General features: G+C 29.4%; 2 protein-coding genes across 4 annotated transcripts; one reads left to right on the top strand and one right to left on the bottom strand.

Annotated features, from left to right (window-relative positions):
- Positions 1 to 8,214: 8,214 nt before the first annotated feature.
- On the bottom strand, positions 8,215 to 10,796 carry LOC106680384 (protein SLC31A2). 3 transcript variants are annotated; one of them, XM_014420073.3, is made up of 5 exons: positions 10,608 to 10,796; positions 10,403 to 10,516; positions 10,165 to 10,339; positions 9,877 to 10,094; positions 8,215 to 9,762 (listed from the first exon to the last, which is right to left on the bottom strand). In XM_014420073.3, exons 2-5 carry the CDS (start codon positions 10,476 to 10,478, stop codon positions 9,695 to 9,697), a joined length of 537 nt encoding a protein of 178 aa, XP_014275559.1. In that variant the 5' UTR covers positions 10,479 to 10,516; positions 10,608 to 10,796; the 3' UTR covers positions 8,215 to 9,694. The 3 variants fall into 3 exon arrangements, with proteins under 3 accessions (XP_014275559.1, XP_014275558.1, XP_014275557.1); XM_014420072.3 differs by having other exon boundaries at positions 8,215 to 9,798; positions 10,717 to 10,795; XM_014420071.3 differs by having other exon boundaries at positions 8,215 to 9,798; positions 10,608 to 10,793.
- A 359-nt stretch (positions 10,797 to 11,155) lies between these two features.
- Mps1 (Monopolar spindle 1) lies at positions 11,156 to 26,530 on the top strand. Its single transcript, XM_014419971.2, has 8 exons — positions 11,156 to 11,425; positions 12,011 to 13,931; positions 16,800 to 16,948; positions 18,618 to 18,784; positions 20,081 to 20,271; positions 22,180 to 22,361; positions 23,828 to 23,960; positions 25,783 to 26,530. The coding sequence occupies exons 1-8, from the start codon at positions 11,319 to 11,321 to the stop codon at positions 25,849 to 25,851; spliced, it is 2,919 nt and encodes a 972-aa protein (XP_014275457.1). The 5' UTR covers positions 11,156 to 11,318; the 3' UTR covers positions 25,852 to 26,530.
- Positions 26,531 to 26,606: the final 76 nt, after the last annotated feature.

Below are 26,606 nucleotides of genomic sequence, written 5' to 3'. Positions count from 1 at the left end.
GTAATTTCGCAAGGTGTTATGATTTCAGCCTCGTTAGTTGTTTAATTTTTCGTTGCTATAAATATTTTTTTTATTAATTTCATTGCCTCAATCTCAATCTGCTTCCTATCAATTACCGAGATGAAATATGTGACTGATAAATGTTAACTATATCAACACACACTTTGATAATGGGATGTTATAGGAGGCAGAGACATGTTTTATCATCAATAAGTATTTCTCCTTCCAGATTGCAAGACTATAAAGAAATATAATGCACAGCTGGTATAAAAAGTATTGGAACTACCTTAATATTTTACTTCACGCTACATTTAATAAAACAATTTGACTATGTTTTTTCATAAAAGCGTCATGGATGAATAAGCAGCATCTAATAATATAAGGTCCTAAGCTATATTTGTAATTTAAAATTAGTTTTGAACACATTTTGTTTTCAATAATAAAAATTATATTTAGCAATTTGTAAGCAAAAAGTATCTGAACACCCATTGAATGTTCATTATGTTCTGGAGAGTAAAAGGAATTATCAGTGGAATCATATTATTGTATTGTATTGATAACTTTATTACCTAGCTTCGGCCTATCAAGTACTACAATAGGGCGAGAAGATAATAAAATTCCGATTGATTCACAAATTAATGTAATTAACCAACTTAATAATTGAAAAAGTATACGTGAATCGGTGAAATTGTTTATTGTAACCATGTCAACATCTAAAATCGGATAGAACAACAAAATCTATTCCTCTATATCTCGAACCGAGCACCGAATGTTAAACTGTACGAAAGGGTTATTTATAGGAAAGTGAGAGCAAATCTGCGGTTGAGTGAGCCGACACTTTACGCTGAGTGAATTTGGTAAACACCGGTAGGAGTTTCAACAGTAGCAAAGAGAAAAATTTTCTCAGAAAAAAATGGACTACATAGCCGATCTGCCTAACGATAATTCTTTAGCGAGCTGAACAGAAAAAAATGCGGTGCGGTACACGCATATGATAACTTACTGCCCTTAAAGCCAAAATTTCAAATAATAAAACTGTTATAAAAATTCGTATTTTATAGTTTCTTTTGGTGTTAATAAGTAATATCAACATTAGGTATAGCGGAACGTAAGAATATCAACTTTGTTCTTACCAAGAATGCAACAGTCGAACGAAAAATGACAAAGCCGTGTTCTGTCATGAATGTGATAGGGTTGGTACCGGTGTTCCGATTTTTCAGTCTGTAACTATTTCTTCATTTTGCTCCTTTATTTAATTTTCAAATTCTTTCATAGTTCACATTTATTGCTTTTAACAATACAAAATGGTTAAAAATTTCAAATAAATGAAATTAAAGGAAGATTTTAATCAGCTGCACTTCGCTGGAAACGCCCATGATAGAGGAGTTGCTATTATTCCATCAAAGGTCAGGGATGCGGTACTTTGTGAGACAGTACTGTTACTAAAACAAACGGCTACTGCTTTGCAGTTTGTTGCGTGCAGCTCTATTGCATCTTTGTCGATTCTATCTATCCATTTAATTTTTGGCCTCCCACGTGATCTCTTGCCAACTATACTAGCATTAATTTTTGTGTAGAGGCGCCCTGATGAATTGCTTCGATCCACATATTCCGCCCATCTTAACCTCCTTGTCTTCATACCATGAAAATACATGAACTGGGAAGAAAAAAAGGGAGTTATTTCACCCTAATTTTTGATTACTTTAATGAAAACTATGTATAATTACTAGTCAAAATTGATGAGTCTGCCACGTATAGGTAGGGGGAATAAAAAATGGCGGCTGTTTCAAAATGTTAAAAATAATTAATTTTTTTATTCCGAAGATTTTCTATATCTTTAAAACTACCAACAATAGAAAATCTAAGAGAACATCATTTAAAGTAGAGTAAATTTGCTAAAATCTAAGCCCTAATACAGCTATTTACGTTCAATAGTTCTCGAGATATCGCTTTTTAAAAAGTAATATTTCATAAAATTGTACTGAAAGAATATTAGTAGGTGAATTTATTTTGAGAAATCAAGATCTATGTGATGTATAGATGTCTACTATCACTCAAATTAAAGCTAGTTAAATGTATTATAAAGTAGTTTATGACCTTTATCTTTGTAGAAATAGCAGTTTTCATGATATTTGCTAAAATAAATTGATTTATAGTTGTCCTGGCATTAAGTTTGATTGATTTATGGAAAACATTCTTTCAGAAACCATAAGATGTACAGATGTTCGCCAGCACTCAAAATAAAGGAAATTTAACTTGCTATGAAGTAGTTTATAACGTTTATTTTTTTTAGAGTAGAAGTTTTTATGGTATTTGACAAAATAAATTCACAAAATGTTAATTTTTATTTGTTTCGATAAAATGTTTGATGTTTGAAAAAATATATCTCTAGAACCATAAAACCTACATGTGTCTGCCAGCACTCAAAATAAAGGAATATATAACTTACTATAAAGTAGTTTATGACATCTATCTTTGAAGGGGTAGTAGTTTTTATGATATTCGCATATGAATATAAATTTGGCACATGAAAATTTGTCGAAACAATCTATAAATCAATTTACTTTAGCAAATACCATAAAAATTACAACTCCTACATAAACTACTGTATAGTACATTAAACTGGGTTTAATTTGAGTGCTAATAGACGTCTGTACGTAGAATGGTTTTTGAGATATAGATTTCTCAAATTACTGATAAATTCACTAACTACTGCTCTTTCAGTACAACATTTTATGAAATGTTGCTTTTTAAAAAGCTATATTTCGATTACTATTAAACGTAAATAGCTCTATTAGGGCTCATATTTTAATAAATATACTCTACTTTAAATGACGTTCTCATAGGTTTTTTAGTGTTGTTGGTAATTTTAAAGATATAGAGCTATTAATGAGAAATTTTTTTTTTAAAGTTTTGAAAAAGCTGCTATTTTTTATTCTCCCTACCTATACTTGGCAGACTCATCAATTTAGACTAGTAATTATACATAGTTTCCATTAAAGTAATGAAAAATTGGGGTGAAATAACTGCCTTTTTTCTTCTCTTGGGCTCTTGTACTATGAGATATTGGCTGATCAGTCTCTGCAAGCAGTTCGCTGTTCGTCTCCTTCATGTGTTAAAACTCTGATCCCAGGGCCCTGTTTTATAATGAAAGCTAATAGTATTAGTTCATAGAAAAAGTGTAGAAACTAGTGTGGTAATAATACTAATACTTTTTTTTTCATAACAGGGATGACTATTAGTGATATTACAGGAATTAAAAAATACTAAAGTACAAGTTACTATTGTACAAGTCTGTGTAATTGAATTAATAAGATAAATCTACAAGAATAATAGTATTAGTTTGTACTTTATTATGAAACAGGGCCCAGATTGTTCCCCTTAATTGCAGAGAGGACTTTCCGTCCAAATCTCTCGATTCTGCTATCTAGGGTACATGTTGGAGCCCAGGTCTCGCAGTCGTGTCAGGGCCGGCTGTATCATGCTATCAATACTATTACACTACATTAGAATAACAGCAAATAAAGAAACAAAATAAAGTATAGTTATTCACATCATTAGGCATCGAGTAAACATTCATTTCCATTTCAAAGATAAATAAACACTGAAGAACCTATTATGTAACCATATCTAGAAATTGGCAGTTTTAATTTTAAAAGAACAAATAATTTTCTAAAATTTCATTAGCCAGTTTATTTCTTTTTAATATTTAAAATATATATATAAGTAAGTACACTAATATTGCCCACATTTAAAAAAAAAATTATCTTTTGACGACTTATTGATATGCTAACATGTGCTAATTTATGCAGTTGAAAAGTTATTAAAAGTAATGAAAACTATAATAATAACCTTGATTTATTTTATCTTTAAGGTTAACTTAACTTTATTTACAATTTTCAAAATCACATTTTTTTTTTTTACTCTTACTAAGGCGAACAAAACATTTCGATTGTATACTATTGCATTTATAATATAAATATATTATTTTATTATGGGATGCAAACATTTCTATTGATTTAAATTTTTTTTTCATTAAAGTGCTATCAATGGGTAGTTTCTTTACACGCCTGTAACAACTCCTTATTAACTGAGACAAAATTTACTAAATATATTATAATGTACAGTTGTAAATAGGAATAAATAAATGAATAAAAGATTTTTGAGCTAAACGATTATTGGTGGGCGGCTGAAATAAATAATAAATAATGAAATTTATTGTTTAATGTGTGGCGATGTTGTAGTGTAGTCCTTGTCTAATTGTTAAGGAGTCAGGTACAAGAAATCTATCTGATAGAACATACATCTGCAAATAATTTTTTTTTAATTTTCATTACATTTAACATGGAAACTCTTTTCCGGCTGTTCTAAAACTTACTAAATAGGTGATTGATTTAACAAAGTAAGGAAAATGATCTTTCTTTTGTTTATTTATTGTTATGGTCTATTAGTACTAAAACGGTTACCGAGCAGCTATACGTAAGTGACTGTATAAAGGTAATCTAACTTTGGGCAGAATTTAAGCTGAAAATTTGATCAAAATGTAGACTACGAACGTGATTTGAATAGAGTAAGAGTGTTGGGGGGGGGGGGACTCTGATCTGCCTCAAAATAATAGACTGAAACTCTTCGCTCGACATTATTATATTATAAGTTACATTTAGAAGCTTAGAGCAAGTAAACATCTACATAAAATGGAGATAACACACCATAATCAATTATTGATAAGTATTAAGTGTACAGTAATAGCTCAAACGAAGATCATCGTAATCCTCGAAGAAAAAACCCGTAAGCGTCACAGCTGTAAAAAAATGCTATATTTTGAGCACAGCATAATTTTTGTACCCAACAAAGTTTCATAAAAATTATTAATGATTAATTTTTATAATTAACTTATATAATTAATAAAAAGCAACATTCGAAAGTAAGACGGGACAGATTAAGTGAATTTTCCAGGTTAAACCTTTCCCCCACTTTCCCAGAATTTTTTAGAAACTTTAATAATTTTGTATTGTTAAAAGTAATAAAAAATGAATAAATGTGAACTATGAAAGAATTTGAAAATTCTTATTCGCACACGGCTTTGTTTTTGTTTCGTTGGACTGTTATATTCTTGGCAAGAACAAAGTTGATATTCGTTATTCGCAAGAAACCATAAAATACAGAAATTTAACAGAAAAATAAAAATTTATTATTTGGAATTTTGACTTCAAGGCCATTAAGTAAAAGTTATAATATGCGTGCACCACACCACATTTTGTTCTGTTCACCTCACTAACAAAGAATTTTCGATAGGCGGATCGCCGTTAAACTGTTTTATTATTATTCCTTATTCACACCTTGAATTGAAAATTGACTAAAATACGATTTTTTGCTTTAACAATAGAAAAATATATACACATTTTTCTCCCGCAATAGAAAATAAATCTTATGATGCGCGCACAGCAATTTTTTTTTCAAAGAACAGTAGTTACCCATATCTTTAAAGGTACGTAAGAGAACTGGTTGAATTAGTCATGTTAAGTGAAATGCTAGTTTCCTCAGTAATCTCGTAATGTCTATTAGTAAAAAGGAACAATGTTCAATCAAAGCCAGTACAAAAGGAACAATCTGCAATCAAAGCCAGTGCAAAAGGAACAATCTTTTTTGTTTGCAGTACTCTAACTTTCATTGTGAATTTTATAAAGAAACATACCAAAATCTATGACGCTCGGCTATCTTTCATGCAGACAAGGGTCAATTTGAACCTGACTTATCTGGTATCATCCAAATATATTCCCAGTCTTTTTTCACTTCGCACTTTTTAGTGCCCTCCAACGCAGGAGAGCGACCAATTAGTACTGTCACTCTACTTTGATCCTAGCTGGTTCCCTGGAAAGCTTTCCTCTTGCGGCACAAGGGCTCGACACACTGTAGGTATAAAGGTGGATCCACATGTTGGCCGCTCGCCACGAATCGGAGGCTTGTAAATGCTCGGTAAACAAAGAGCAGACCATCCACATGTCAGTGTTATTCAGAGAGGCAAGCATGGCGGACGTACTAGTGGTTACAACCATTGCACTTGGATTGTATTATTTTTATTACAACAAAAGAAAATGAAAGGAAATTAAATATAAATAAATAAGATTAAATATAAAACTTATTATAAAAAGTCCCAACAAACACCTTTAACCTCCTAACAGCTCTCAGTTGCAACTAGACAAAGAACAATGGTGGAGATGCTACACGAGCGCTCTCACGAACCCCTTTGATCTGTGTCCAAAAACCGACTCTCGACGGATCGGCAACGAGCATAGGCCAACCAAGCCAAGCCACCCATCCACATGCTCGCGTATGTCTGAGTTCGCCATGACTTGGCCAACATGTAGAGGCCCCTTTAAGGGTATTCATCTAGCCAAGAGCGATAGGACCCTTTCCTTCCCCCAAGAAATGTTCCCTACTCACTTATACGATAAAAAATGGATTCGTAAATTTTGTTCTTGATTTTCCGTAAAAAAAACATGCTTCCCTTCAAAAATTTATCATCCCATAAAATGTACTCCCCGAAATTTAGAAGGCGTACTTTCCGCAATGCAAATTTCCCTTCCCCCTTCTGGTGGGCATCCTCAAGTAGTCCAAGAGCCCAAGAAAGTCGGTTATTTCACCCCAATTTTAGAGTTATTTAATGAAATCTATATATAGTTACTAGCCAAAATTGAATAGTCTGCCAAACATAGATAGGGAAAATAAAAAATGGCAGCTGTTGCAAAGCGTTAAAAATTAATAATTTTTTCATACGGAACTCCATATCTTTAAAAACTTCTCACTACACTATAATCCTAATATAACATAATTTAAAGAACAGTAAATTTGCTAAAATATGAGTCTTAATGCGCTATTTACGCTCAGTATATATTTTTAAAAAGCAACATTTCATAAAAAATGTACTGAAATATTAGTAGTCGGTGAATTTATTTTGGGAAATCTATATCTCAAAAACCATTTTACGATAAGATGTCTATTAGCACTCAAATTAAAGCTAGTTTAATCGACTATAACGTTTATCATCGTAGAAGTAATAGTTTTCATGATATTTGCCAAAATAAATTTACAAGATTAATTATAGTCGTTTGGACATAACTTTTGGTTTATGAAAAACTACATCTCAGGAACCATTAGATACACTGATATCTGCCAGCATTCAAATAGCAGTGATACGTCCGTCCTCCTGATCTACTTTAGGGGACATAGTCCACAATATTCCATTCGAATTATGTGGCCAAAACATTTTAACTATCTGGATTTCACAACTTCACCGAGAAGACCTCGAATTCCATACTGATATCGCAAAGTGAATCCAATCTTTTCTCATTATCCTTCAAGACTTCAAGATCTCTATACCCTCTGCTCTCTGACTCATTCAACTTTCAGTACCATTCATTTCAGCAGTTGTGCGTGATATACAGGCTTTTCTGCTTTCCTTCTCGTTTTTTAATCACATTATTACATATCTGGCAGTTGACCAAGCTAAATACTTAATTTGCTTAAAATGTTTTTCTTGATGTCCTACCCTGTACTGTCCTCGAGGGAACAACTAAGGAGTACGATTTGAATCAAAATCTCAGTCAAAATAATCTAACTCTGCGTTTCCATCATTCGACATTTATTTCACTCCTCTGTAGTCTGCTTTTCTATCCCAATATTTCACAAAATTTGCTTTGTTTAAAATGATGACTAACTTTCAATCCAACACAGACAAAAAGAAAATGATTATCCTACTCTGTTTCAATTTTTCAAGAGCTTTTGATCCAGTTAAATACAGTATCTTCCACTCTAAACTCCAAATACTCTCCACAAAAATGTAGTTTTAAAGTGATTTCTCTTCTTGTAACTTTGTTCTAAACATTCATTGTTCATTACTATGACCTGCCCATTTCTTTAACAAAATTACTGAACTTTCTGATTCTATTGTTCACTCACTGTACCATTAATATGCTGATTACCTCCAAATTCACCAATCCTTCCATCCTTACAAGATGCATGAGGCAATCAAAAACCTACAAGATTTTGATAACACATAGACAGTAAACAAGGTATTGACACAAAATGTTGAAAAAAATGAATGCCATCGTTATTGGATTATAAGGGCATCTTTAATACTTCAGTATTTATATGTTTACTTGGTGTATAGAAATAAAACATAAAGTCCCTCAGAAATGTGGAAGAAAAAAATACTTGTCCTAAACAATATTTTATATTGTCATTTTTTTAACATAATTAAAATAATTTCTCAAGATAAACAATAATTTAAATACAAAGTCAATATATCTGTGATGCACCTACCTACCAACAGTTAACACGTTGGACAATATCTAGCATACATAATCAAAATTGACATGAGTTAATTTTAAGGCTCATTAGTTTTATGTACATATATATTTTTTTAATGAAAGACAAGGTCTGAAAGACCGATTACTTATTGAGCATAACATCCAAAATAGATAAAATATTTAAAATTTTATATTACAAATCTAATAAAATTGAATACAATAAATGTAATAAAAGCAAGGAAGACAAATATACACATTAATGTACATTAAACACTTTTGTAAATAAAAATATAACTAAACAAAAGCAACAAACACATAACAATTGGATAAAAAATAATAAACTCAACCACTTATGTATAATACTTTCAGAAGATTAAAGACTTCCCTTACATTTTTCTTCATGTAAAGCGAATGAACTCTTTGAACAGTTATGAATTAACATTGTTCAGTAATATGAAGTAGATTTTCGAAAATCGAGTTGTTTTTATAAATTATTTAAACATTAGAAACATTGTTTTAATGTAATTTCCATAATGATTTTACCTGTATCAATGAAAATATTTTTTTTTTCCATTTTAATTATGTAAGTAGGTCAAACTAGAAGAAAAAAGTGCAAAATATTGACCAATCAAATTACACAATCTAAATAAATAAAAATGTATATATATATATATATTTGTGAGACCTTTGAAGGCCATTTAAAATCATTGTGACATACTTATTAATACTATCACTTTCACACAAGGAACATACATGCCTATTGGTATTAATTAACCTTCTACATTTTTAAACATTCAATTATTTCAACAATTGAATATATTATATTAATAATGTATTTTATAAAATGGTAACTCATCTTTACAGCCATTTACAAATTGTTACTGACAGTCCAAAAAAAAAAAAAAACTCACCTTCAACAACTTTCAAATACTAGATGTTGAAGAATACTGAGTCAAGAAATTTCTAAAAAAAGTTTACACAAAATAAATATGTAAATCTAGAAAACATATTTTCCTTTCCTGTAAAAGACTTGATTATAATAGGGAATCTAAGCATCCTTCCACTAAGTTATCAAAATTATTTGGACGGTTACAATTTTTACAATATCTTAAAAGATTAAGTTGAATAGCATTCACTACATAAAATTACTAACATATAAACTTTAGAGTAAAACTGTAAATCAATAATAGTAATTTAATAAGTATATAGTACTTGATGTAAATTATTGCTTAATAATGATAATAAATAATAGGTAATATAAATCTTCAATAATTTCAAATTAAAAAAAAAAAAAATGAACAAGCTACAAATGAAACAAGAATCAACTTAAGAATTCAGTTGGGGACCATCATAGATTTGAAGAATATTGACTAGAGAAGCTTTTTTCAAGAGTGGGTAGATTCGTCTGCAGCTGAGTGGGAACAACAGCCGACACTATTGTCATTTACACTCTCTGAAATTATTTCAGTTGAAGATGTAGGACTAGAATCTTTCAAAAACAATTATTCTAATTATTATCATGTCAAAATTAATAAATTAGGAAACCAAATAATATCAAGATATTTACTTTCATGTTTTAGGCAGTGTTCACAAGGGGCCTTCAATTTAGAAGTCTTTAATTTTAAATGCAGTAAGTGCTGACCAAATAGGGCATAACATCCACCAGTTGACAATAACAGAACAAGAAGTAGATAAAAGTTATAAGTCATAACCAATAACATGATAATGTAGCCCAAGGTTATTTCAAGAGCATAGATGATAACTTCAGAAAATCTCCATAAATTCCTATAAGAATGCAACTTAAAATAATTTTTCATATAAAACTTAATAACTATCAATTAAATCATTTCCGAACCTTCGAGCATGAAATCGAGGGGTACTATTGATTAAGACAGTGTCATCTGATAAGCATCGTTGGCGATTTGGAACCTTTAAGATAGCAGAATTTAGCTTCATTGTTGCAGAACATACTTTCAGACTTTCATATACAACAACAATAGCAACTGTGCATAAACAAGCAAAGAGAAACCCTGAAAAAAAACTTTTGATAAGCCAAGTAATTACTAGTTACAAAGAATATAAACAATAATTACCTGTTACTGAAGTAATATTCAGTTTGTTGAAAAGAAAATCAGTTATTTGATACCCGAACCAAAATGACATGTGCATATTTAATACAAGTTAGAAATACTTTAAGGATAAAATTACTGAAAAAAAAAAAAGAAAATGTTTGGAGAAATCAGATTATAGTTAAAATTACATAATGGTTATCTATGATAAGCCTAGAGATAAGCAGACCTTAATCTAAATTCCTAAAAAATATGTTAACACAATTTCATTACTATAATTAGGTTCAAAAGTTATCAAAAATCTACGTGAAAAGTGACTTTAATATTAAACCACTAACTACGTTAAATCCACTAATCACACCCGTGAAAGTTCACACTACTCTCAGCTCCAGTCAGATTTCATTTAACGGCCAAATGCAGTGATGTTAAAAGAATACTCAGAGGGCAATCAAAAAAATCCCAACCTAGTATGATTAAAGTATTAATTATTATAAATTCCATAAATGGGCATATTATTCCTTAGATATTACCTTTCTACAAGAAAAACTGTAAATAATTAGGAATATATCTCCAATATTACATCTTTACTTTCGCATCATTAATATTTATTAATGATACATACATTATAAACTATTACAAATCAAATTTAGACTATTTAATTTTTTTTAAATATAAACTAAAATACCCCAAGTTTTTTAAAAATATTTCTATCTTAATATCTTTATCGACAATAAGGTACATTTTTTCGTCATTCTGGACAAGTTGGTAGCTATTTCAAACTGTGTCCAGGTTAAAAGGTTTGTGTTTATGAATCGGTTAGTGTTTGTTGTTGGTTAATTTTCTTGTTGTACTTTAAAATAGTTTCAAATAAGTGAAAAGTTTTAGTTCTTGGTGTAGTTAATTATGTGAAATAGTCTCTTTGTAAGTAAATAATACAGAAATGTTCCGAAATTACGTAGCTAACACTAAAGAAGAAGACGATGGAACTGAAAATTGGTCATATCCCGCTGGTTATGAAAGATTTAATTCTGCTAACATACCACGAAGGTAGATATGTATATTATTGTTATGTAACTTCTTAGTAGTTTTATTAGTCATGTATTCTTGATCAAACCGTTATGTTACAAAGTTATGTTAATTGGTGGGTTTTCTGATGAAGCATTAAATATTTATTAGATTAGAATATTTATTCGCAGTTAGATGTTAGAATTCCAATAAATTGTGTTTTTGTAAGTTGAGAATTCTTAAATATTGTGAGTATTCTGCATAAAGGAGCAATCCAATAACTTCCTGGAGAACCTATTTTATTTTTCACCTGTCTGTAGAATTCTTTTTTGAGTGAAAAACTACAATATTTTTATATGTTCTAGAACTTAGTACATATCTAAATTGTATTTCACTTAGTTAAATTAATAAGTATTGAATATCTATTTCAGAAAATACGGATCAATTACTATATATCTATATCTTCATTTGTGTACTGTTGTCTTTAGAACTATATTAGCTATAATAAAGATCTGTGATATGATCAAAGTCTAATATTTTACTTATCATCCTTCATAATCAGTGCATTAAACATTTATTCTTAGATTTTATTTTAAAATTCTGATTATTATGCTATTTTCGTTTCAGTCGCTTGGGGAAAAGAAGAACAATTAACCCTTCTACTGAATTGAAGAGAAGTATTGCAAGTGGAGTGTCTTTAGAAAATAAAAGTGACCAAGACGACTTTAAAAATTTTGGTAGTAAGACATCATCTTTAACACATCCAGTGAATTCTTTTCTGACACCAAATTACAAGAAAATAGATAATGGACTTACGAGAAATTATGATGGAAATATTGTGAATAGAGCCTGTGATTTAAATGTTGGGAGTTTGAATACTTACAGAAATTCTGGTTCTTATCCTTTACAAGAAGTCAATAATATTATTAATGACAACAAAATTTTGGGTGCTGATAGATTATCAAGTATATCTGGTCCAATACACCAACGTCCACTGCAGTCGGATGTGAAAACAATTCTTAACAAAAGTTTTGAAGATGAAAAAGGACAAAGGAATGCTCACAACTTTTCTTCCGAAGAAAGTACACGATTTTATAATTCGACATCCAATAGTGGTACTGTATTTAGTGACTCGTCTCAATCTGAAGCGTGTAATAATTCAAGCTTCATGACTGCACATGATTATAATTTTGAGAGAAATCAAAGTCATCATCACGACTATTTGAGAACTCCTGGAAAAGGATATGGTCTCTTTGATATGGTTGCTTCTCCTTTAGATTCTCTTTCAGTAAATACTGATGATAATGACAGCCTTCGAAAACTTTTAGTAAAAACGCCTGCATTAGGACATTACGATCCTTTAAATACACCTTACAGATCCCAAATAAAACATGATTTATTGACTCCTTTTAAAAGTAAAATCCATACTCCTAGAAATGCTAAGCAGTTATGTAATGTACCAGAAAAGGATGTTGAATTTGAAAGATCTGAAGGTAGTTGTCAAGATGGTTTATTAAGGTTAGAAGATAGTTTAAGAACTGATTGCAATATTAATTCAGGGAAAAAATTATCTATTAGTAACAATAATGAAAAAATTGGGAGTTTAGCTTCAGGAGAAGGAGTTAATTCAACTCCTCTACCTATCACTGATAATTTAAAAAAAATTACTATGCCTGAGTTGAACAAACCACCCCCACCTTCTGTTGAAAAATTAGTAAAAAGACAAATATTCGAAGGTCTTGGTTGGACATTGCCACAAACATCATTTGCAATTCAGTCTCCTATTTTAGAAACACCTTCAACAGTTGTCAAGAAGAATATCGATACGAAAAATGGTTTGTTGCCTACTAATGGATCGGAATTCAAACCAATGATTAGTATTTTGGATCAACCTTTATCAGTAAATAAATCCAATACAGATTCTTTGTTACTTTGCAAATCATTTGATAACAAGACTGAAAATCATTCAGAAGATTCAAAATCTAGTGACCAAAACGTTACTAATGCTGTTGTAGAAGGATCTTCCACAGTTGAAGATGTAACTATGAGATCCGTGAATATTGAAGAGCCAATGGATCTTCCCATCCATGATAATGTAGATGATACATGTAAATTAAACAATCATTCTAAGGAACCTCATAAAATTGATATCGATGAACCAGATTTAAGTACACCACGTTTGAAACACTCCTTAACAGCTGGTAATACTAGAAACTTGTCATCTAAAAGTGTCTTATTGAATGAAAATGAAAGTACTGTTGTCATGCATCCTGTAGAAGTAGCTAAAAATGAAAAAATGGAATCCAATGAAACTGTCATCTTGAAGCAGCCTAGTCCACCAAAACTGACTGAAAAAAAAACGACGGTCGAAGTAGTCAATAATAAGATACCAGATACAAAAAGTAAACAAGACTGTTTTGTCGATAACCCTTTATTTGGGTGCCAAAGGCAGATAATGAGGTCGCCACAAGCCAATATTACTGTCAACGATAAGCCATATACGGTGCTTAGTATGCTTGGAAGAGGGGGTTCCAGTGAAGTTTACCTGGTAATTATGTTTGTTGCTTATTATTATTATTTAATTTATTTCTTGGAGTAATTTATTTGATTAAATCAAGGATAATCAATGTTTTAGTGTCTGAAGCCAATTTTTTACTTGGTACCTAAATAATTTTACTAAGAAGTACTTAAAACTTCCTTAATTTCCTAAAAGTACTACAAACTTCCTCAATTCTTGTTTCTTCCAATGATTATTCTGTCAAATTAAATTTTTTATTTTTAACCTTCTTGATGCAAGTTGGTGAGGAGGACAAATATTTGTTTCTTCTGTTTTTTGTTCAATTTCATTATTAGTAAATAACTTTACACATACCAATCATCCAAATCTGAATTTAAAACCCAATTCACATCCATAATGCCCCTGGATGATCTGCATCTTACCTGGTGTGCCAATTAATAAGATTTTATTAGCATAGCCAACCATTGGGAATGACAATACTAAATATATAGGAATGGTTGTTACACACTTCTTAATCTTCCTCTTACATCATAACTACCATCAGGGAGCTTGTATCCCGCACAACTCCTCTCAGTCTCTACTTGACAGCTTTATTTGGTTGAGGGATTAACCTCTTCTACCTCCAATCCTCTGTGTATATACATGTTATGTAACTCTATGATGTCCTCTTTTATAGGATCCAAGTCCTCGTTCATGCAGCAATCATGCCCAAAGCACTTAATTTGTTGGCTTTCCAGAGTGGTTTTTACTTCAGAAACTTCCAGTTACACTCTTTATACTCTCATTTCTATTGTAATCAATCCTTCCTAGTTAATTTATTAAAAAAGTAATTTTTTTTTTGTATTTATTTATTTTTTTCCCGCCGACTTTGTAATGTATTATTTCACTTTTTCTAACATATTTGTTGTCACCCTCTTATACGTTTCCTCCTTTTAACTGTTTTTAAATACTTATGACACTTCGTCATCCAATCATCACGCTTTCCTCTTCTAATTATTTTAAATATTTTCTAGTTTTTATTTTTCACCTACTTGTAACGTTTCCTCTAAACAAAACATTTTGTCATCTCCGTAACGTATTTTGTAATTTTCTGAGTCTGGCCGTTCGCGACGCCAAACTCACTTGGCAGTAAGATTTCAAGCTAACAGGTGCGTTTTATGTTTTATTTTATTTTTTTCCTATCTTAATTTTCCCTTCCCCTCCCTCCTTTTCTATTCTTTTTTTAATTGTCCTTACCCACATTATTAGGTATGTTCACCATATATTATTATTGTTATGTTTTCTTTCTTTTTTTTTTTTTATTTACTTCTTTTGTTAAACTTAACTTTATATTTTGCTTCTTATCTAATATTATGGTTACATATTTCATTAGTTACATATTTTTTCTTTCTATAATTTTAATTTTTAATTATTAATAAACTAAAATATTCATATTTCTTTGCATTATGTATACTTCAAATTTTTATTTCATTTCCTTAATTATGTGATTTTTACTTACTTATTTAATTACCTATATATACATTTTATTTTCCATTTCTTTCATCACTTTTATTTTATTAATTTCATTCTGTACAATTATTTACTTTGTCATTCTGTTTATATTTTCTTTTTTGTATTCATTGGTTGTTATCTTGTTCTTTGTTCTTAGCCCTGATGAAGGCTAGAAATTCTGGCCAAAACGTTGGCACAATTAAATAAGTTATTTCAACTTATTTGTGTTATATTTTGAATGCACCCCCAACCTTCTTCTCCTTTAATAAGTCATCCATGATCAACTATTTCTCATGATAACCATCCTAGTTTTCCTAACTGTTATACAGCTAGTATACCTGTCCAACATGGACCAGCTTTCTCTGCCACCGGTGAGTATTGGCAGGTAGACGAAATAGATTGCACACATTTGTTATTAATGCCTAAGTCATGAATAGATTTTCTTGAGTTCATTAGATTCCATACATATTTAATTTATTTCCTAAATGTCAAACAACACTATCTACATAAATACATTTTTTTGTAACATACTACCTCATAAAATAATGAGATTATTTGAATACTGATGATGTTATTTGAAATTGAAATGTTTATTACATTTTGTGGTTAGTGTTTTTTATATTTTTATTTAACTATAAATTGAATTAAAACTGTCTGACATTAAATAGTATTCAATGTTTCCAATCCTTTTAGGATATATTACCTAAAAAAGTGTATTTAAATTCCTTTCATTGTTTTTTTTCCTTTCATTTTATATTGTTTTTAGTCAGATTTATCTTGCTATGTAGACTTATTCTGTGATAGGTTTTATATCAGCTAAATTTGACTTCTAACTCTTGTTGAAGTTACTTTGAACACTTACTTTATGTTTGATAACATAAAGATCATTATTTATACCTTTATGTTATATACCCTACTTTATTTTTTATTTTTACGGATGTATTTAAAAATTTTTTTTTACTTTATTAATGATACAAGGAATGTGGCAAACACATTTGGTTTTTGTGAATCTGTTGTTTATATTTATTTAAGATTTTATAAACCCCAATTTCAAATTATTTACACTGTATTTGTAACTATTATTATTATAATATTAATGTGAAAACCTTACTCTGCTTGATAAACCCATGTACTTACTGGAAATTAAAACTTTTTCTCATCCCTGTCATAATACAAGTGAAACACTTCCTTTTATGTAATATTATCCTCATCCTCATTAAGTTATTCTGATTGCTAGTATTTAACACAGGATTATTGGCTAGTTGGTTGGTATTTGTCAATATCTTATAAAAACTAACGTTTTCTATATAAGGGTACAGCTCAGTTACTATTCCAGTAAAATGAATATATAAGACCAAAGCAGAGTTTTAAATCATTTAGCAATTAATTATGATTTTTTATTTCCAGGTTTTAGATCCCAATAGTTCAAAATTAATGGCATTGAAAGTTGTTAACCTGTCATCATTTGATGATGCAGTTGCCAAAGGTTATCTAAATGAAATTGAAGTATTATCAAAATTACAAGGATGTCCTAGTGTCATAAAAATGTTTGATAAGTAAGTTTTTTGAATATTTTTCATACATATGTTTATATAAAATAAATATTTGTTCTGTTTATGTTGTAATTATGATATGAATAATGTCTTTAACTTGAGTATTTCATCTTAAATTCTTTAATGTTTTTGTATCTGTTTTTTTTTCTATCTATAATTTGATTCAATGAAAATTCTTATCTTTTTATCCCTTTTCAGAAAATATTTTGGATCTGATAGTATTCGACAAAGTTCAAAATCTTTCTATTTTAATCTGTTTTGGGGACTGCAGATTCCAAAAATTAATTAAAAAAAAAATTCTGTCCTCTATATTTCCTATTTCTTATGATATCTCTTTCTCCTTAACTATTTTCTATATTAAAAGAAACTTAAGAGGTATCTATTGGTTGGTTGAGAGAAGTAATGAAAAACCAGGTTTTAAAGAACGGATCTTTAGTGATCAAGAAATCAGAAACCAAAGTAAAATTTGTAAAAACCAGTGGTCCCAATTTTTTTTTTTTTTTTTTACAAAGCTTACCAGATTCAATGAAAATTTAATACTATTTTTAGTAAAATAACAATTAGAATCATTATAAAAGTCCAAAAGAGGAATGAAATCACAAAAATTTAAATGGAGAAAATTGAATTGTTATGTTTTAGTTTTAATACCATAATAAAAGTTTACGATTTGAGGTGTATCAAAAATGTTTTAGAAACTTTTACAAATTTTTTTACATAAAACATTCTTTCCTGCAGAAATTAACCAGTCAGTTCTGCCTTAAAAAAAAAAAAAAAAAAAAAAATTCTCTTGATCAAAATTTGAAAATAAAAATTAGTGAAACAAAAATATAACTAATGGCAAACAATATCACCATTCAATAGAATTTATTATTATTCAGAAGATGCCTCTGTAATTTTATTTTTCTTGAAAGTTGACTAAAACCATTACTCCTCTTGAACTCATATAAAGTTATTATAAAAAAAAAATTAACATTTACTATTTAACAAAAACATTTAGGGAACCAGAAGTAGGGATGTTCCAGTAGTCATTATTGAAATATTGAAATTGGCATTTGAAATTATCAAAAGATCTCAAAAAAAATATATTAAAAAAAAAAATTCTGTCATTTTATAGGTTCTTTTAAAATGACAGAAAATGTAAACTATTTAATTGTCTTAAACTTTTTTTTTTTATATTTCAAAGCCTACTACTGGAACATGACTACTTCTAGTGCACCTACCCTTTTAAAAACCTCAGTATCATAATTATAGAACTTATGAAAATCTATTGTTGTTATTTAATATTTAAAAGTAAGTAGGTTAAAGAAATGTAACTAAGATAAAAGATAATTTTACGTTAGGAAATACTCTATAATTAGAGTATAATACACTGATCTCTAATCACTTTACTCACCATTATTTAATCATAACCTCAAAAAATATAATAGCAAAAAAACACAACCCATGAAGGGTTTTAGGTTCAGTATTTGGTTAGGAAGTATTGTTTCTGGACCAACAGTTGTGCAAAGATGTGCTTTGGTCAATTCATGCTCATCTATCAGGTTTGTCTTCTAATTAAGGGATCCAACTTTATAGAGGCTGGGTATGCTTATAAGAGTTAATATTAGCTTCTTTTGTTATTATTTCACTATTATGGAATATATTGATTTATAACCATGTTTTTTTTTTCTAGTGAATATATTCCTGAAAGTAAAATACTTTATGTTTTAATGGAGAAGGGTGATACCGATTTTTCACGACTTATGAAAGACATTGCCAAAACAAAGAAGTTATCCATGTCTATGATAACCTACTATTGGACTGAAATGTTAAATGCAGTTAAAGATATCCATGATAAAGGTATTACACTTTTTTCTCTTAATTAATCAGTAATTTTTTTATTTTTATTTTTGTTGTTGACTTCAGCAATAATTGGTAATGTATATTGACTAGTTTAATTAAAATTGTTTGAGCCAATTTTGAGAAAATGTGTAAAATTGATTTTGTAAAATAGCACTTCTGGTAAGTTGATTTAAACGTGAAAATTTCCTGTCATATCCCAGGCATGTACTTAACTTGAATACATAATGTCATTTATATATATTTATTATCTAGTTTCAGACTGGTAGTTTTATTAATTATAACAATAGATATCCAAATAGTCTCAACCTTATATATTAAATCATATTACTTGTCCAATAATTTGCTCGACCCGGCCATCATCAATCTAATAAAGTAGCAGCTTTAATTATAACTTATTATTACCAGTAACAAAAACATTATTAATTATAATTTTGCATGCCTTAATTTTAGTTTCACAGCCTTACATTTATTTATTAAACTTTGTAAGCTATTATGCCTAAGTATGCAAATTATAATTGTTTCAATACTGTTGATAATAAGTTATAATTAAAGCTAATATTTTATTAGATTGTCATTGATGATGGGCAGATCAGCCAAAGTGTTGGACATGTAATATGATTTAATTAAGAAGGCTGAGACCATTTTTGTTATTATTAATAATACATAAATTTATTTACACACAGCTTTACGTTTTTGAGCTAGGTTTTTCTCAAACACATGCACACGTACACATAAACACTCTGTTTTCTGAAATTTGGTTATTTGGTCTCAGGGGGGCCCTAAAGCAATCACAAATACTTTCCCTTACTATATATTTCATATATAGGTAAGTGAAAGTAAAAACAATCATAAACCTTTAAATAATAAAAAACAGGTCAGTATACATTTTGTTGGTTAGTAAATAACACTAGATTCGAGAGACAAGGTTTTTATTACTCATAAACTCTTTTCATTACAATATGGCGGGGGAAACATACATGGGTATATGAACATATGCCTTCTATATTTCTTAATAAATTTAGGATTACAATATTAACACATTTGTGTACTTGACTCATTTGATTTAATATTTTAAATTGTCTCAATTAAATGAAAAAAATATAAATATGAATTTTATTTTTATTGTTATGACAAAAATATAAATATGAATTTTATTTTTATTGTTACATAATGCAGCTGTGTTTAAATGGCATTTTCATTTTTTTTTTTTTTTTTTAAATACACCTTAATAAGTTTCCATGTAAAGTAAAAAACTTTTATAACATTTACACTAATCTATACATTATTTTACAGGTATAATACACTCTGATTTAAAACCAGCCAATTTTCTCCTAGTATCTGGTAGGTTGAAACTGATTGATTTCGGTATTGCATCTTCTTTGCAAGGAGACATGACTAGCGTACTAAAAGATGTTACCACTGGAACTTTTAATTACATGAGTCCTGAAGCTATTCGAAACTCAGGAGAAACAAGAGGTTATAAGGTAATCTTTATTGTTTTTCTTTTTCCTACTGCTTTTTAGTTGAATGATACAAATACATGATAAGTTATGGTATTATTTAGTAATAAAGTATATTTCTCTCTTGCATGTTTACTATTTTGATTGAAGGAGTAAAAGTAATAGCTATATCTTATTTCAGTTACCATAAACTTGGATTAGTATTGCATGGTATTATAAGAAAAAGCACTATAGAGTATAAAAAGCAAGAAAAACAGCTCATTTAAAGAATCGTCAAAATTATCAGATAGTTTAGGCTATTCATTCCATAAGGATTTTGAATCTGTGGGAAAGTCAAATGCATACTGTAATAAGGCCAAATAAAGTTTAAAAAGCTATTTAATGATAGCTATGATTGGTAGTATGAATCCTTTGTTGTATAAAAAACTTGGATATAATACTAGGTACATTAATGATGAAAACCTTTTTGAATTGGCTCAGATAGTGTTTAAGGCTAGAGGCTAGAAGTGAACTTGTTAATTTAAACTGTAAACGTTGATTAAAGGGCATAATATATACATGTGCTATGTGTAATAATTATGAGTGTGAAAATATGCTTCATTTAGTGAGTGAGCAAGTGTTCATTTTAAAGTTATCTAGAAAAAAATATGTAGTTGAACATATATTGACAGATAACAATGTAATCGATATTTTAAATGAAAAATGTTGAAATAAGTTTTTTGTTTTATATTAAATGTGCTTTAAACATTAGGAAATTTTTAATAACAGATTTCAATTATAATTACTATATAAAAACAGTTTAGTTAGTTATTGATAAGCCATAGAAAATCTTCCTGGCTGATAGTATGTAACCATGCTAGTTATTGAGTATTTGTATAATAAAATATGAATGTTTAAAGACATGTTTTCAATTGAATCAATCCTGTTATAATAAACTTCAACTATATCAGATTGTGAAGAAGAAAAAAAAATAAGAAACATTTGATCCATATATGAATTCTATATGTTTGTAAAGCTACTGGGTTTCCCACTAAATTTCCCCTTTTTTCTTTAAATGTATTGTATATTACCTTATTAGAATATTTAATAAAACACATTTCTGATGTACAGAATAAATTTCACATGGATGCCAATAGTTCCAAACAATAGTTATTCATGTATACTATAAATAAGGAAGAAGAAGATAACAAGAAACTTTTGAAAAATGGAGCAGCCATGACAGCTCAATTTTTTTCCTTTAATGAGAGTTGTCCTCATAGAACTGTAGATTTTATTATTTTTTTATTAATCCTCTACATGCTTAAAATTGCTGTAAAGAATATGAAAAAGGAATGTAGAAGGTTAATATTTGTTTAAATTGATGCTTGTTATGCTTATATTGTATATGTGCAGTAAGATTAGGTTTAAAAAAATCAGGCTTTAACTTGTTTAAAAAAAAATTCTAAAACGAAGAGGAAGAGGGTGGTTAAAATCGTCCTCAGGATAGGACGCCCCATTAGTAAATACAGAAAAATAAGAACTGTAGATCATTAGTTGACTGTATATTATTGAAGATAGATGATTGGGGAGGGAGGCAGGGGAAGGGGGAGTTGTTCGAATAAGGTTCTCAAAAATAGCAGAGTCAGTTTTTTAAAGTTTTTTTTTTTTTTTTAATAAATTGAAAGATACCACATTCAAATTTTATCATTAGTCCCTGTATTGTTTCTGAGCAAGTCAATTTGTTGTTTATGTTAAATATTGTTTGTTGCTTTTATTTATTTATTTTTTTGTGCAATAGTTGTTCAACTTTGTGTGATTTTAAGGTAATGGTGTCTAATGTTGTGTTTAAAATTTATTATCCATCTATCCTGGTGTCACTGTGCTGGACATGAAAGTGTTGCGTAAGTTCTCATAGAATATTTATTTCTAATTATTTTATTTTGTATGTTTTAGATTAACTACAAATCAGACATATGGTCTTTAGGCTGTATACTGTACAATTTGCTCTATGGACGCACACCTTTTTCACACTTGACCAACACCTGGACTAAATTGCAAGCTATAGCTGATCCAGAATCTACCGTGAGCTTCCCTCCTGGCTCTACTGCCCCTCCTCATCTTCTTCTCTCTGTCAGGTATTTTGTCAAAAAAACTAAATTTCTTGTCATACTGTGTCACAATTTATGAATATACTGGTATATTGTTGATTATGAAATATTGTAATTACCATATCAATAATACATTAGAATTGTTACTACCTGGGCCCTATTTCATTATGAAGCTAATAGTATTAGCAAATAACTACAAGTGCAAAGTCATGACAGTGAGTAGATTAGTTCTATTATACAAGTCAACAAATTTTAATCAGCATAAGGAAAGGTTTTAATTTCCTGAAGGTTATATTCATATCATTGGTAGAACATGAAACCACTTAAACGTTAGTGCCTTGACTATTTGTAAAGAAACATATAACCATTTTAAAAATTAAATCTTCATCACATAGAAGTGTTGTTTTTGTACATGGAGTGTACTAGAGTAGTGAGTTATAAAGTATTGAGTAGATACAAAAAATACTGTTATGTCAACTAATACATCAGTTGTATAATAATATGGTAGTTTGATTGTTAAAGGTATTTCAAGGGACAATTCTGAAATCTCAAAAGAATATAATATAGGGTGTTTTTTTAAGCCCGATAGAACTTGAAATTGTAAAAAATAACACAAAAAATTAAATTGTAATCAAAATTTTTTTTTTATTCGAAAGATCAATACGTGACATTAACATTTGAAAATGATTTCGGGCATATGGGCACCACGGCTGTTCTTGACGAAGCGCATTCTGTAAAATTGTGTTCAGCGATGAGGCGCATTTTTGGCTTAACGGGTTTGTTAATAAGCAAAATTGCCGCATATGGTCGTGCGATTTGACACCTCTCGATTATTTCCTGTGGGGCTACGTGAAGTCACTGGTTTATGCTGATAAACCAGCAACAATTGACGCCTTGGAGGCCAGCATTGTTCGTGTTATTCGTGACATACGGCCAGCAGTGCTCGAAAAAGTGGCCCAAAATTGGACGTCCAGAATGCGCTTCGTCAAGAACAGCCGTGGTGCCCATATGCCCGAAATCATTTTCAAATGTTAATGTCACGTATTGATCTTTCGAATAAAAAAAAAATTTTGATTACAATTTAATTTTTTGTGTTATTTTTTACAATTTCAAGTTCTATCGGGCTTAAAAAAACACCCTATAGAAGATGCTCACAAACTTTATTATTTGATTATGCATTGACTAATAATAACTTTTAGAAACTCAGCTGTGGTTAAGAAAGAACTCTTTTTATATCATTTTACCCGCAATGGTATCTGTAATTTGGAGGAATTTATTTATACATTTGTCGCAAACTCATCTGATGAATGTTGGATTATCCTTGGAGACACCATCTAAAACTTTGAAATTTCATTTTCAATTGAGTTATTTTTATAGTAAATGTATTCTCAAAAACACAATTTCGCTATTGCATTGAAAAAAGATTTTTCATTCTTGAATTTTTGTAACAAATACCTATATGTAATGGTATGTATACTGTTCATTGTTTTCAGATGGGCATTAACTAAGGATCCTAAAGACCGACCTACTGCAGAGGAATTACTTAAGTTGGCTGAATTTACTCCTGGCCCTGAAACCCACTTAGGGAGGCAGATTTCGACTCTCCTCGGCGAATATTTATTACAGGTTGTTAATTTTCTTCATCCTTAAATATATGACTAAAACGAAATATCTTAAAATTGAGAAATGGAATAAAAATATTCAAGTCAGTACTGGAATAAATTCATTTTCAAGTATTGATGCATCAAAATAATATTGCAACAAATGCATAAAAAATACTTTTTATTAGTATCTGTAACAGAACTACAAAATTATATTAAAATATTGTATAAAATTGTCTGGCTATGTCAAAATTAATGAAAGATATACAAATTGAATGACATTCATTTTTTAACTATCCTGTTTTTTTGTATTTTAAAAATTATATAAATGATATTCATATGTAACTTGGATGAAAAATTAATCCTTTGGCTCACTAATTCTATTCCTCATTCAAAATTCCGAGATCTGTTTGCAAATTTAATGCCATTTTGACCCCTTAAATATTTCAAATCCATTTAACTCCCCTTCACTGTGCTATGTATTTTCTATAATCTGTTGTCTTTTATTGACAATACTTTTTAAAAAAATTCTTTCATTAAATTTTATAGCTTTTTGTTATTAATGTTTGTGTTTTTTTCGGTTGGCACTACAGACCTTGTAGATCTTTGGCTGCCACACCTGCCTGTCTTGGGCTATTGCTTTCTAATTTTCTGCATGCAGCTCATTTGCATCTTTGTTGATCCTGTCTATTCATCTGGTTTTTGCCTCTCACATGGTCTTTTGCCTACTATACTGACATTCATTGTTGAGGATTGCTTCGAGTCACATGTGCCGCCCATCTGAACCTCCTTTGCCTTCATATCATGAGATTTTGATATTGATTGACCAGTCTCTGCAAGAAGTTCATTGTTATAACTTTATTGTATTTATTTTCAGGAAATTAATTTTCACTTCTCTATCATTATATGTGTTTTGGACAAGTGAGTGGACATAAAATAGTGCATTTAAAAAGGAAATATTATTTTAAAACAGCAAAAAATGAAAGATAAAAAAAGAAGCTGGTTAGTAAAAAAATTAAGACTTATCTTCTGTTGGGAATGTATAAAAATGATTATTAATCTTAAATGATAAATCTCCACAAATTAATAATAAGGACTGGATAATGGGCAAAAGTGCCCAAAATATTGTTCAGGTGTAAAAAATGAATAGAGAAGTGAAAAAAGGGTGAAAATCAATATAATAAAGTTTTAACAAATAAACCCTTTGGAATTTAGTTGTAACATTACAACTAATTATTTTATATTGAAAGTTCACTATTAGTTCTTATCCTCCATGTGTTTAGGCTCTCACCCTCAGATTGCTTTTGTAATTGTATGGAGGACTTTCTGTTTAGATTTCTCGATTCTGCTTTCTAAGATACCTGTTAATGCCCAGGTCTCGCAGATGTAAATGAGAGCTGGCTTTATCATGGCATTGTACACCCTTAGATTCAAATTTTTAGAGATTTTTCAGAATTTCAGTATTCTTAACAGAGAAAAGAAAGTTCTGTTCACACTTGTTATATGCTGGTCTATCTCACTCCGTTGATCATTTATTGATGTTATTGTGGAGCCAAGGTATTTGAAACAGTCAACTTTCGGAAACGATTTGCTGCCAACGCAGACCCTGTCGTTAATGTGAATTTTGAGATTACAATAATATATTTTGTTTTATCTTCATTTGCTTGCAAGCCAATTTCTTAATAGAGTCTTTGCGAGTCTTTCAATGTCATCTTGGTTACTTGCATATGCCAGGACTTTCATTCACGTGTACCCCACCACTTAATTTTTATTAATATTTTAACATTACTATTACTTAATGTTTATTAGTATATGTATAACTGATGTTTAATTTTTTTTTTTTTCAGATGTTCCCCAACTGTCGAGTAAAATTAGAAAATCCAAAAGATAAAAAACAACAGAACAGTCTCCAGTAAATAGTCAGATATTATTTTAAATTGTATATTTATTGTATCATATTTGAATAGATTTTATTATATAAAAAAACTTTTATACAAATTTTTGTATTTTATATAAATGTCATAATTTATCTTTTATAAAACTCAAATTGATTTTAAAATAGAATATAATTAATATAAATTTAAATGGTGATATATTTATATGAAATACATTGTTTTAAAACTTCTGTGATTATTCTTTTTAACTCAATCTATTTTTAAACTCTTAATTTAAACCAGTTAAGCTATTATCAATACTCTGTAAATAATCTCAAATCTAGCCTGGAGTGGTGAGGGAAGAGAAAGCAAAACAAAAAATACCAAATTAGTAATTACGTTTAAATTTTAAACTCCAAGTAAACTGTAAATTATATTAACTTATTTGTCAGTGCTCTGAAAAATAAATCAGTCTCATTGCAGTGAAAATAGCCAATATACATTTTTTTTACCATTCACTAACCAGCTTGGCATCTGCTGGTACTCCTTCTCCATTAAAATGTTTTATACTTAATTTTGTGTCAAGCTTAAAACTTGTCCTATCAATCCTAGGTTTCCTCTAATGCTTGGGCAACTTTTATCATATCAAAGGTAGACTAGTGGGTATGTTGGCTGTCCAATGGTATAGCACTATGGATATTAAAATTGTCCGGATGTTAGAAGTGTATATTGATGATAGTTCCACTCTAACTGAATAGAATGTTATATTAAGAAAATTATATATAAATGAAATCCAG

Source organism: Halyomorpha halys, unplaced genomic scaffold (genome assembly GCF_000696795.3).
Source record: "Halyomorpha halys isolate HHAL.00 unplaced genomic scaffold, Hhal_1.1 Scaffold257.1, whole genome shotgun sequence".
Taxonomy (NCBI): domain Eukaryota; kingdom Metazoa; phylum Arthropoda; class Insecta; order Hemiptera; family Pentatomidae; genus Halyomorpha; species Halyomorpha halys.
This window is presented reverse-complemented; position numbering and strand designations above follow the sequence as displayed.

Coding starts and splice junctions, on each gene's coding strand:
- LOC106680384 (XM_014420072.3), bottom strand. CDS start 10,478: ATGCACATGTCATTTTGGTTCGGGTATCAAATAACTGATTTTCTTTTC. Junction 10,340..10,402: donor GAATATTACTTCAGTAACAG/GTAATTATTGTT, acceptor GTTTTTTTTCAG/GGTTTCTCTTTGCTTGTTTA. Junction 9,799..9,876: donor ACACTGCCTAAAACATGAAA/GTAAATATCTTG, acceptor TGTTTTTGAAAG/ATTCTAGTCCTACATCTTCA.
- Mps1 (XM_014419971.2), top strand. CDS start 11,319: ATGTTCCGAAATTACGTAGCTAACACTAAAGAAGAAGACGATGGAACT. Junction 16,949..18,617: donor GTCATAAAAATGTTTGATAA/GTAAGTTTTTTG, acceptor TTTTTTTTCTAG/TGAATATATTCCTGAAAGTA. Junction 18,785..20,080: donor TAAAGATATCCATGATAAAG/GTATTACACTTT, acceptor ATTATTTTACAG/GTATAATACACTCTGATTTA.